At 37.5% G+C, this 12,482-nt stretch overlaps 1 protein-coding gene across 1 annotated transcript in view; it reads left to right on the top strand.

The window, feature by feature from the left end:
• ADGB (androglobin) overlaps positions 1-12,482 on the top strand; it is an 88,886-nt gene that overhangs the window by 27,834 nt on the left and 48,570 nt on the right. The window contains exons 13-15 of the mRNA XM_070952022.1: positions 1,155-1,284; positions 6,997-7,042; positions 11,948-12,116. Coding sequence (XP_070808123.1) covers positions 1,155-1,284; positions 6,997-7,042; positions 11,948-12,116 — 345 coding nt within the window. The remainder of the gene's footprint in view (positions 1-1,154; positions 1,285-6,996; positions 7,043-11,947; positions 12,117-12,482) is intronic.

Below are 12,482 nucleotides of genomic sequence, written 5' to 3'. Positions count from 1 at the left end.
ATAGTGCTTCACTTAACAACTGTGGCAAGAAGGTCATGAAATGGAGCAAAATTCACTTAACAACTGTCTCACTTAGGCTCAATTGTGTTTTGGGCTCAATTGTGGTCATAAGTCGAGTACTACCTCTACTAATCAGGCAGTGGTTTTACCTGTGATAACAGGATTCAAAGAATATTGATACTTTTAAATGTTGCTATTGAAAACTCTTGAGAATAGCCTGGAAAGCCAAGGAAACAAATGAATCATAAAACAAATCAATCCAGAGTTCTCATTTGACGTATGAATGATCAAGCTCAAATTATAGTATTATGCAAAGATCTAGCTTTCAAGAGAAGGCTCTAATGCTGGGAAATCTGAAAGGAAAGGAAAAAAGAGGATGATCACCAGCAAATGGATGGACTCAGTTAAGTTCTAAAAAACCTGAAGAGCCAGGTTGAGGACATACCATCCTGAAAAGGTCAATCTATGTGATTGCTGAGAGTTGACAAATAATCAATTTTCAACAAGACATCTCCAAAAGAAAGAACTATACCATGACATATATCAAAACTTCCCTTGGATTGACATTGCGTTAGAGTTTGAGGGATATTTTTGAAGCACAATAGAACATTATTTCTACAGTTAATTGTATTCAGGATGTTTTAATATTTTAAGGCCTTTTAATATTATGTGCTACACTCTTCTGTTATACTTTATGTACCATGGATCACATAATATATAAATAGAAATACAATTTCAAATCTTCCTTGTTTATAGAAAATCATTTCACTGATTGTGGGATACAGATCTTGCCAGATGTGTAGCAATTCCTATTAATTGTTTGGTTTAACATGAGGAACTAAGGGAACAGGGGGAGGGGAATTAACAAGTATAGAGTTATTGCAACAGGAGAAAGTTTGGGTGTATGATTGAAGACTAGAATTTGACAGCAATTTCCAGGGGAAAATGGATGTGTACATAAATATTTATTTATTTCATTTATATTCCAAGGCAGCGATTCAGTAGAGAAATCAAGGTTTCAGGATATCTGGAAATGGTGAGAGATATATTTAGTCCATGTATCAAAATTAGGGAGATAAAAATATTCAGAACAAGATGATGAGGATTTAGTTTGCTTTTATTTTTAAGAGAAATGTTTATTTGTATCTTTTTAGCCACTTTCCACCATCCACTTTTAAAAAGGGATCTCTTCCAGCATCCAGCCTTCCTTCTGTCACTGAAAGTGATGAAAGTGCATTTGACAGTTCTGGAGATACGAATATCAGTTTAGAAGAAAACTCTCAGGTTAAGATGTTATTATTTATTTATTTATTTATTTACTTATTTATTTATTTATTTATTTATTTATTTATTTAGTATTTATTTATCCATCCATTCCAATTTCTGTAGTTGCCCAACTCAGCTAAGTGACTCTGGGTGGCTTACAATTCTAAAATTCTAAAACATCCACAAAATAAATAACTATAAAGAGCAATCATGATGATTAATCAACTAATAGCTAGATTAAAGCTAACTAGCTTTAATCTTAATAGATTCAGAGCCCCAGGCCTGGACACATTGCCAAGTTTTTAAAGCTTTGCAAAAGGCCAACAAGGTTCCAATCATTCAAATCTCCAAGGGGAGAATATTCCATAGGGCAGGGGCTAAAAGCCTGTCTTCTAAAATCCTTGTTTGCTTTTTGGTTTATGAAGGATTTCCAAGGAACAAAAACAATCAAAGAGAGATATAGAGCAGCGGAAGAGAAAGACCTAAAGTAAATTTCGCAAACCTAAAAAGAGCTCACACTTGAATCTACACCATGACAATATGGGCAGCAAACCATCCAATTTTCTGTTCTTATTGCAACTGTGCTTCAATGGCCCTATCCCCTCTTATAAGGAATGAGGCAGTGGTGAAATCCAATTTTTTTTTTACTACTGGTTGTGTGGGCATGGCTTGTGGGCGTGGTGTGGCTTGGTGGGTGTGGCTTGGTGGGCATGGCAGGGAAAGGATACTGCAAAATTTCCATTCCCACCCTACTCCAGGGGAAGGATAGTGCAAAATCCCCATTCCCTCCCCACTCCTGGGGGAAGGATATTGCAAAATCTCCATTCCCACCCCACTCTGGGGCCAGCCAGAGGTGGTATTTGCCGGTTCTCCAAACTACTTAAAAATTCCACTACTGGTTCTCAGAACTGCTCAAAATTTCCGCTACTGGTTCTCCAGAACCTGTCAGAACCTGCTGGATTTCACCCCTGGAATGAGGGCAAGAAGGCTCTCATTTCACTAACATTAGGCTACATTTGTCTTACATTTCACTAGTACAGTTGTTCAGATAAAATCTTGTCTACATTCCGCATGGGCAAATATATAAAAAGATAACTGAGCTAGGGTTCTTAAAGATTATTTGGGAATAATTTTGGTTTGTTAGCTCTGAGAAAGTGGATATAAAATTATACGGTATTATTAGCCCTACCCCTTGTAAACTGCATCCTTACCCCAGCTGACTCTTTCAAGAGTCAGCTGGGGCATGATCAACTGGATCTGAGAGAGAGTCAGTGGGAAGAAGTAATGTTGGTTCTCTTGAAAATAACATCTTAAGTAACAATCAAAGACATTTCTTCCTCACGAAAAGGTTTTTCGTGGTTCCAGCTATTTTGGACCAGTTTCACTAAGTCTTTTACTTTCCCTTTTTAGGAAATATTGTTGAGAAAGTGGTGAGATTACAGTTAGAAAAAATAGTTTCTCTAGCTCACTTTCAGTTTGTTTCAGATCCTGGATGATTGTTGTAGTTGATAACTTTAATTAAGACTTGATTGGGGACAGGTTCTTCCTGATCTTTCCTGTCAGTAGTCTTTATTACCATTAATTATCATATTTGTATGGGCTCCTTATAAAAGTTGAAATTTGATGGCATTGGGTTTTTGTGTTTTCACTCCTGGAATGGACAGACCCATTCAGTAGTTGAGGAAAAGGAGAGATTAGTCTGGTGGCTGCTAACATATATCATGCTATAGGGTTCAGCTTTCTCTTTCTTGTGTTTTTAAACATTCATGTGAAGGCTCTGTAAAAGGTAAATCTGCCAATTTGTTCTGAAGTCTCATCAGTATGCATCTCCACTTGGAGCTAGTCTGGAGATCCTATGGAAGTCAATCTGGTATCGAAGCTCTGAGAGAGCTATCCTCAAATATCCAAACGGCACTCTCCCTGAGATCAAACTGTTGTATAAAGCTCTTAATCTATAATGTTTACTGTAAAGCTGTTGCCAGTTCACAGACACTGGGATAGATAGATAGTCTATGGATTTTATGTTACATACTGCTTTATTGTATACCATTGGGAATATATATTAATACCATAAATATCATAAGAAGCATTAAAAAGTAAAAAAGATTTACATTCCATGTAAAAGTAATGTATCCTTAAATAAGGAGGTTGTTACCAACTAATAAAAAGTCTACAGGAAAGCTAAAACTCTGTTTTCCAAAAGCTGAATTTAAGTGAGGCCATTAAGAAGGCAACTTGTCTTGTTATATCATTTGAAAGATAGTAAAGAGCATCTTTATTTGATTTTTGAATATAAAATTGAAGCCTTTTAATGCTTTAGGATCATCACTAATCCTATCATTGTAACCAGAAATGAATTAGTTATCATGCTGCCTATGAATAGCTATCATCAGAATGCCCATTCTAGACCAAATCTTTAGTCTTTAAAGATTCTTCAAACTTGTTGCAAATAAAACACATTGTATAATGCTATCTAGATTCAACTGGACTTTTGAAACCAAGGCATGTTTCAATATGGCTAAATCTAATTTATTTAGGAACAGAAACCATCACACCCCTGTTTGTTATAGATATCCAAACTGTTCTAAAAGAGGTTGTGTAAAACAATAAATATCTCTTCAAGTTCTGATTAGAGCACCCAGGTGGCTACATCTCTCAAATTGGCAAGACTGAACCTATTTGAACTTTGATCTCTGAAAGAGGCTTTGAACCGCTTTCCAACGGCATTTATCTTAGCACTCAGAATAGTACCGTAGTCTCAAAGCAGTGATTTGCATAGTTTTATTCTTTATATTGTGCCTCCAGGTACAAAGCTGAATCTAAAGCATACAGTATTTATGTGTAATTTATGTGTAAACCAGGGGTGGGTTCTAAAATTTTTTACTACTGGTTCTGTGGGCGTGGCTTATTTTGTGGGCATGGCTTGTGGGGGGTTAATGTGATGGTGGGTGTGGCCAAATTCCTTTTTTTTTTTTTACTTTTAAAAGCATTTTTTCTACAACCTTAAGAGGTTGCAGAAAAAAATGCTTTTAGAAGCCTCTGATGATCAGGCAACTCAGCTGGGATAGCCAGAGGCTCTTAAAGGCATTTTTTTTCCTACAACCTCTTCGGCTGAAGAGGTTGTAGAAAAAAATGCTTTTAGAAGCTTCTGACGATCAGGCAAGTCAGCGGGGATCTCCAGAGGCTCTTAAAGGCATTTTTTTCCCTACAACCTCTTCGGCCAAAGAGGTTGTAGAAAAAATGCTTTTAAAAGCCTCTGAGATCCCAGCTGAGCTGCGCGATCAGAGGCTTTTTTTTAACTTTTAAAAGCATTTTTTCAGCTGAAGAGGGTTGTAGAAAAAATGCTTTTAAAAGTTTTTTTTTTTTTTTTTAAAAAGCCTCTGATGAGGTGGGCCGGGTAAGCGAGCGGCGACCGGGCTGGAGACCGGTTCGGGGGCATGGCCAGCCAATGTTATTACTGGTTCTCTGAACTACTGAAAAATTTTACTACTGGTTCTTGCGAACCGGGAGCAACCCACCACTGGTGTAAACATATAGTTAAGATTAAACCTCAGTTTATTAGCACATTTGCAACCTCTTACTGCTATCAATTATTGGTTTAAAATATTAACTTCTCTAGTTGAAATCTAAATTTGATTTCTTTTTCAGAGGCAGATTCTGAACTTAATTACAACCATTAAAAATGGAGAATTTAATACAAAATCAGTTTCCATTCAAATATGTGCTTGCAATCTTGCAGAATATCTGAATAGTTTTAATATCTGTTAAAAATGAGTTTGGAGAGGATTTTCCTTACTACTCTTCTTTTTATATATTGATTTAAATGATTTATTGATAGCTTGAGAAAGGAAAAATGTCGTTCTCCTAAATTAGCCAAAATGGGCCTCCTTTTTATGCAGACATTGCTGCTTGCTGTCACAAACTGATTATGACTTTCAGTGACGGCACCATGAGCTAAATATCCTTGAAATAGCAGGGATGGCATTCATGGCAGAGATTGGCAGCTAGATGCTCAATTGTGGCTCACAAAATATCTCTGGAGAAAGAAGACATGTACTCTGGAACCTCATTTCTTAATCGCATTTGAAATTTTTTAAACTGCTTTTAAACTATTAACCTTTGGAATAGCAAGCTTTTATCACTGGGTGAGTCCCTTTCTCCTTAGCAAAAGCATTTTTAGTTCAAGAATCCCAAAAAACATTTTTTTTTAGAATAAACAGCAAAAGGTTTAATTAAGAGTATTGATTTTGGAAAGTTAAAAACAGGCTAAAGGTCCATATGGATTTGAAAGAAGACTTTGAAATTAATTGTAAGAATCCTTCCCATAGGAAATTGCTATTCTTTGGATTCCTTAAGGAAAAATATGATAGGATGGGACTTTAAGTGTTGGACATTAGAGCAGTGGCCCTCAATCTTTTGAGCTCTAGGGACCAGTTTTGTGGAGAGACATTTTTCCATGGACCAGAGGGGGGGGTGGTTTTATGTGCTGCCAGCATCCCACAGATGGGACTTCATTTGTTTGCATGGCCCAGTTTCTGGCATGCTGCAGCCCAGTGCCGGTCCATGGACTGTGGGTTGGGTACTAGAGGTACCCAGAAGAAACTAAAGGTACAGCTGGAGGAGAAATATATTTAAAATCAGTTATTTAATTCAGAATGGAGCAAAATACTTTTAGCATTGGATGTTTTCAAGGATATTTGTGAACAGTGGGCTCAGATGTTAATTTGTCTCATAATACATAGATGGTACCATATTTCCCCAAAAATAAGACCCTGTCTTATATTTTTTTGAACCCCAAAACCTTATTATTTTGGGGCTTGTAGATGATAAGATGAAACCAATTATATTGAAGAAGGTTGTGAATGATAATCATTCCTTATTTCCTATATATTCAGTTCTCAAAATGTTACTAATTTGGAATTTCAAATTACAAATAATGGTATAATATAAACATGTAAAGGGAAGTCTACTTATCTTTTAACTTGACAAGCATATACAAAAATCTGCTCTGGTTTTCTTTGCAAATCCATTTGAAGCTGCTTTTACTAGATTGTATTAAATCTATCAAGTTATATAAATAATGCAATTTTTCTTACATATAATAAAAAGAGTATTTAAAATGTTTTCAGACTAGCTTCATCATAATGAGAATCTTCTCTAATTAATGAGTTGATTCTCACACTGATAATGAGGCTAGGAGTTGTTCTGTAAACAATATTGGGAGTAGCTCACGGGAATATTTGTGTGTTGGGCTTAACCCTTTTCTTAATAAATCTTATTCAGCAAAATGCATAAATATCGAATGTTAGAGTTCTGGTATTAACAAAAGAGAGGAGCAGAATTAATTATATTGGAAGATGCCTATGGAGATTCTCAATCATCCAGGTCCTGGTTGTCCCAAAGGTGCTTTTTCAAAAGGCAACTGGACTTTTTTTTTTTGGTGTTTTTTTTTTCCTTGAAAGCATTGCATTTCTCATCCAAGAAGTTTCAATCAGAACTGAAGAAGCTTCTTGGATGAGAAGTGAAGCATTTTTAAGGAAAAAAACAAGAAAGTCCAATTGCTTTTTGAAAAAGCACATTGGAGACAATTGAATTGGAATTATTCACAAGTAAAATATGTGTAGTGCACAGAGTCTTGAGTTGCCACACACCTTATAACTTCTTAAATAATGTTACATGATTATATTGCTATAATAAAGTCATTTTAAATACGTGTTTTTTACTCTATAGGAATCTGGTGTAGTTGCACCACACACTGTTGAAGGATCCACTAAAGGTAAACATAGTGTCTGTGTGTGTATGTGAGTGTGTGTGTGAGTGTATCTATATCTATATGTCTATATCTCTATCTATCTATGTATCTATCTATCTATCTATCTATCTAGTCAGTTTAAAAATGAAAAAAACCATAATTTTACATCCAATTTATTTACCTTAGTTTCAAGCCTAAATTGTTAATTAAAAATGGGAGAAACAAAGATTATTGCAACGATTGCACAGAAAAACAGTATAAAAATAGACTAAATGCTGCTGATGAAAAAAGGATCCTTTTGATGAAACTCATTGTTATCCATTTATCAGCAAATTAGGACCTTTGGACCAAATTTAGGCATGAGAAGCGAAGATGTAAGATATGCTCTATTGTATGATTGGAAGTCCTGTAGCAGAATGTTAGGTGTCACCTGCTGATATTAAAAGCATAAAAGAACAGGACAGACTTCCAAAAGGTTTCAAGTACACATTTGAGCACAGAATTGCCATTTCCTACTATTATATAACACTTTTCTTAAGTGTCACAACATAACTATCAACAAATTCCCCATTCCAAATTTTACCTCTGCAGTGAGCTCACTAGGTGACATTAAGCAAACCAGTCTTAGTTTCAGTCTGCCATAGGGCTGATATGTAACTAGATCACACTTGTGAAGTTTTTGAGCACTACTTAGATGTTAGTAATAATTAATAATAATTATTATTATTAAAAACAAAATTCATAAGCAGCCATTGAACAAAGGAGTCTATAGAAGGAAAGCAAAAGGAACAAATGGTTCACATTGCTGTCCAGACTCCTCCCCTATGTAATTGTGTGCAATGTCACAATGTAAGTCCAAAAGATAGGACTAGTTGCATCATAATGTCACAATGCACACATTATCCCTTTGGATCTTCATGTCTTATTACAAACTACTGTTGACTACAGGAAGCTGAATGAGAAAGTTTCTTGAGATTTGAAAATTCACCACTGGATTAGTATATCTATAAACCATTATTTGGTGCTTTTGAAATTAACTCAGTATTTATGCTTCCCTTCTGCTTTTTTGTTCCATTTCCAGTGCAATATTTTAAAAAATGTAAGGCATACTTTAACAGCTTGGATACGTTAAATATTAATTATTATTAACAACCATTAAAGTCTAGCTATTCCAGTAGATCTTGGGGGTGGATATGATGTGAGCTTGTCTCGCCTGCAGTGAGAGTATCTTTTATAAGAGTTCTGTGGTTTTCTTGTACATGAAATGGATGTTGTTGTAAATTGATCTCTTCTTTAATTTCAGTTTTGATTGTTTTGCTTGCACATGTTAGACATATAAGCCGTTCAGATCGGAGTGGTCAGCCAAATAAAGTGAAGTAGAATTCACAAACAAAAGGAAATACTGTGTTTCCCTGAAAATAAGATCCTGCCTTAACTTTTTTGAACCCTGAAATAAGTGCTTGGCCTTATTTTCGGGGAGGTCATATTATTTTGTGGCGCGTAGAGCAAGATGGGGCTCCTCTTGCCGTCTTACCTGATTTCCAGCTCTGTCTACCTAACTCTAACCAGAAGAAATGGCGGGGACCGGCTGTGCATGCGTTTAAATATTTTCAGGGAGGGCTTATTGGGGGGGGGTATTTTAACGCATGCACTCAAAAGCCCGATTGGGCTTACCGTGTTTCCTCAAAAATAGGACATGTCCCAAAAATAAGGCCAAACCTGATTTTTGGGGTGGGCATAAATATACTCAGGCCCTCCCCTGAAAATAAGCCCTAGTGAAGGGGTGGGCATGGCCAGCACAGGAGGCAGCCCTTCCCTTCCCAGGTCACCACCTGGAGGTTCAGCCCCTTAATTGCTGCCCACTGATCAGCTGAGCCAGCGAGGGCTGTGCAACTCAGCCCAGATCTCCAGAGCACCTCCCCAGCTGCTGGCCTCCTCCCTCTTTTCCTGCCGATCTTTCTTTACTTGAGATTGCAGCACAGACACACATCCCCAAAATGCTCCATCTGAAGCCTTTAGCCTTGCGGTCTTGGAAGGGGCATCTGTGTTGCGATTCCAAAAAAAGAACTGTGTGTGTGTGTGTGTGTGTGTGTGTGTGAGAGAGAGAGAGAGAGAGAGAGAGAGAGAGAAAGAGAGAGAGAGATCCGATCCAACCTCAGAGTTATCCAGAGCTGGCAACAATGTTCTCTCCACCACCACCCCACTCTCTCTCTCACAAAAACACATAGAGGTCCCTCACCCTCCAACCCTCCCAAGGCAGCCACATCTCTTCATTAACCTGCTTTCCAGCTCCATTCTCCACTGTCACATGCAGGGCAAGAAAATTAGTCTGTGGGACTATAGTAAAAGCACCTTCCAACTTCGCGAAATTTTTTTTTCTTCACGATAAGTTGGAAAGTCTGAACTACTGGTATTATTTTTTTACCGTAGTCCAACAGACTAAGCGCAGCAGAGAACGGAGCTGAAAAGCAGGTTAGTGAAGGGATGCGGCTGCCCTGCGGGGGTGGGGAGGGTTTGGCATGGGTGGCCTGGCTGAAGGGCCTTCAGGTAAGCCAATACAGGGCCTTGGGGCAGCTCCACAGCCCCTGCCTTGCTTTGTCCTCCACCACCACCACCATCTTGCTTCATTATTCTTTACAACATGCAGCCTTGGGCCAGGTAGGCAGTGACCAAAAGCGGCGAGGCTCTGGATGGGTTCGGCTCGCTGCTGTGAGCAAATTTGTGCACGCCTCTTGGCCGGTTTAGCTCGAGGGGTGGAGAGGCTGTGCCAGCGGGGCGCTTGGAGAGGGGCGGCTGAAGGGGAGCGTGGGCAGGTAGGTGGGCTAGGGGAAGTGTCACGCTGGGCCTTTAAGTGGGACGAGCCTTCGGGGAGGAGGAGGATGAAGCCACCACTCTGCCTGCCAAGGACAGTCTCCCTGCTCGGAAGTGGAGGGCAGGGAGGGCCCGGTGTCCAGTGACCAGGAAAGGCTCGCACTCGGGAAACTATGCCCGCCTCGGCCAACCATGCGATGCAGGCTCAGCTGCCTCTGCACAGCAGGTAATTCCATCTGGTGCTTCACTTGTGGTAGGCAATGGCTGCCTCCCTCACCGCCTAGCATCTCATCTAACCAATCTTCCTGGTTCCCCTCCACCGTTTCTCTTTTTTTCTCTCTCTGTTGCTCATACACACAGACAGAGAGAGGGAGATGAAGCAGGTGAAAAGCACTATGATTCTTGCCGGCCCTTCTCTCGCTGGCATGGCAGGGCTTCCTGCCCCTTGCTTCTCCCCCTCCCCATCCTTCCCCACCTGCCACCCCCAAATTGTGCCCCAAAATAATAAGACCTCCCCAAAATAAGGCCAAGCCCTTATTTCGGGCTTCAAAAAAAAATAAGACAGGGTCTTATTTTCGGGGAAACACAGTATTATCAGGGATGTCTTATTTTCGGGGAAACAAGGTAAGTGTGTGAAATCGCAGAAATTCCATAAATACCAAACCATTTCATCTGATTTCTAGAATTCTATCCTACATAAAAATTCAATGAAAAAAATACCATATTATGTGAGAGAAAAGATGTTAGACAAACTACACGGACTACCAAATTTCAAATATCATTTTGATACAATGATATTTATATAACAGTTTCTTTTTTTTAATAGTTTATTTATACATTTTCACTTTACATGCATAAGTGCTTAGTGAATAGCGTATTGTCTGGATCATTTTGCTGATATAATAACACTTTTCCCGCTCCTAATTTCTACCTCTATTATCCAACCATTTGTAAAACAAGTCCCATGTTCGAAAATACTCAGTATCTTCTTTTTCTTTTATCTTTAATATCAATCAGTCAATTTCTGCACAATCTATTTTTTTAAAAATTACATCTTCTTCTGTAGGTGTTTCCTCATTTTTTCAGTACTGTGCAAATACAATTCTTGCTGCTGTCAATCCCTGTAATATTAAATATATATTCCTTTTATCATACTTTTCTGGTTCTATGCCTAAGAAAAATATTTCTGGCTTATAATCTATGTGCTGCTTTAACATTTTTTCTGCATGTCCACCACATGTGATAATATGTGCCTGGTGCCTGGTTACATTTCCAACATCTGGCAGACATGTTTTTAAACATTTTTGCTAATCTCGCCAGTGGTAACTGCCATCTATAAAACATTTTATATAGATTTTCCTTATAAGTAGTTGCCATTGTCAATTTACAGTTTTTTCCCCAATGTTTTTACCATTTGTCTAATTCTATAGTGTATCCAAAAAAATTTGCCCATTTATATTTATATAATAATTTCTTAATATTCCATTAATTAGATGCCTTAGAACAGTGCTTCCCTTGGCATACTACCCAAAATTGAGTAAAGCCCATTACCCACAGCAGGGATATTTAAATTAGGACTTTCTGGTAAGCAGTAAAAAAGACTTTATAATAAAGAAAAATGTTTGGGAAAGTTTTATTGAATATAGACAAGAAAAAGGATGGCTATTCTATCAATATTAATTACAGTGTTGGATAGTAATATTACAAACAATTATCTGGCTTTTTTCAAAATTAAATACAACATTGGAAATGAAATTTAAAAAATGAAGGAAGAGTATATATACCAAGGTATTTATTTTAGAATAAAGATTTTGATCTTAAACTAAATTGCTTGAGAATAAAATCTCCATTATATTTCCAGATGATGACATTGAGACAGATGTGATTACCACAAGAACATTTTTATCAGCTTGTTTTGAAGTTTTGAATTTGTACTTTGAATTGGATTATAGCTCAATCCAACAGATATACTGTCCTAACTTTATTAAGATAGTAGAAGCATCAAGAGTTGCCCTATACATATTTTCTAGTTCATCAGCAAACCATCATCTTTTCTTTTTCAGAAACATAGGCTTAATCTGAGGTAAAATTCTATATTTTTTTTTCTTATTCATATAGGTGAATCTACAGAAAAAGTAAGTAGTGAACTAGCTCAGGTACCAGAATCAGCAGATGCTGCTTTCAACAACCAATTAGTAAATAAATCTCTTGAAGAAATTGAACTTGAAAAGAACATTAATTCCAAGGAAATATGGATGGACTATGAAGATTTCTGTATTTGCTTTCAGTAAGAAGCAGTGAGGTTGTTTTTTTTAGTTGTAACCCTATATTTCTGAAAACATAATGTGTTCTTGTATTGAAAACATTGTTTTGAATATAGCAAATAAGTTGCATTTAGACCCAAACAAGAAGGCAAGCAGTTGCCAAGGTTACATGCACGATCATTGGAGTCCTTTTTGAAAGGGACATCATGAGAACTATACAGAAATTATTCTTTCTGTCAAGTTCTCCCATTTCTATGGTTCTGTATTCTCCAGAATTTTACCAATGATTTTAATTGCGAACCAGAACTACAGAATTCTTACATTTAAAGCAGTGGTGAAATCCGAACTGGTTTGCTACTGGTTCACTGGCCGTGCATGCGCGCTATGCC

This window comes from Pituophis catenifer, unplaced genomic scaffold (genome assembly GCF_029215685.1).
Source record: "Pituophis catenifer annectens isolate HBS135680 unplaced genomic scaffold, rPitCat1.0.hap2 SCAF_1, whole genome shotgun sequence".
Taxonomy (NCBI): domain Eukaryota; kingdom Metazoa; phylum Chordata; class Lepidosauria; order Squamata; family Colubridae; genus Pituophis; species Pituophis catenifer.
The sequence above is the reverse complement of the archived record's forward strand: the minus strand, read 5'-3'. Positions and strand labels throughout refer to the sequence as shown.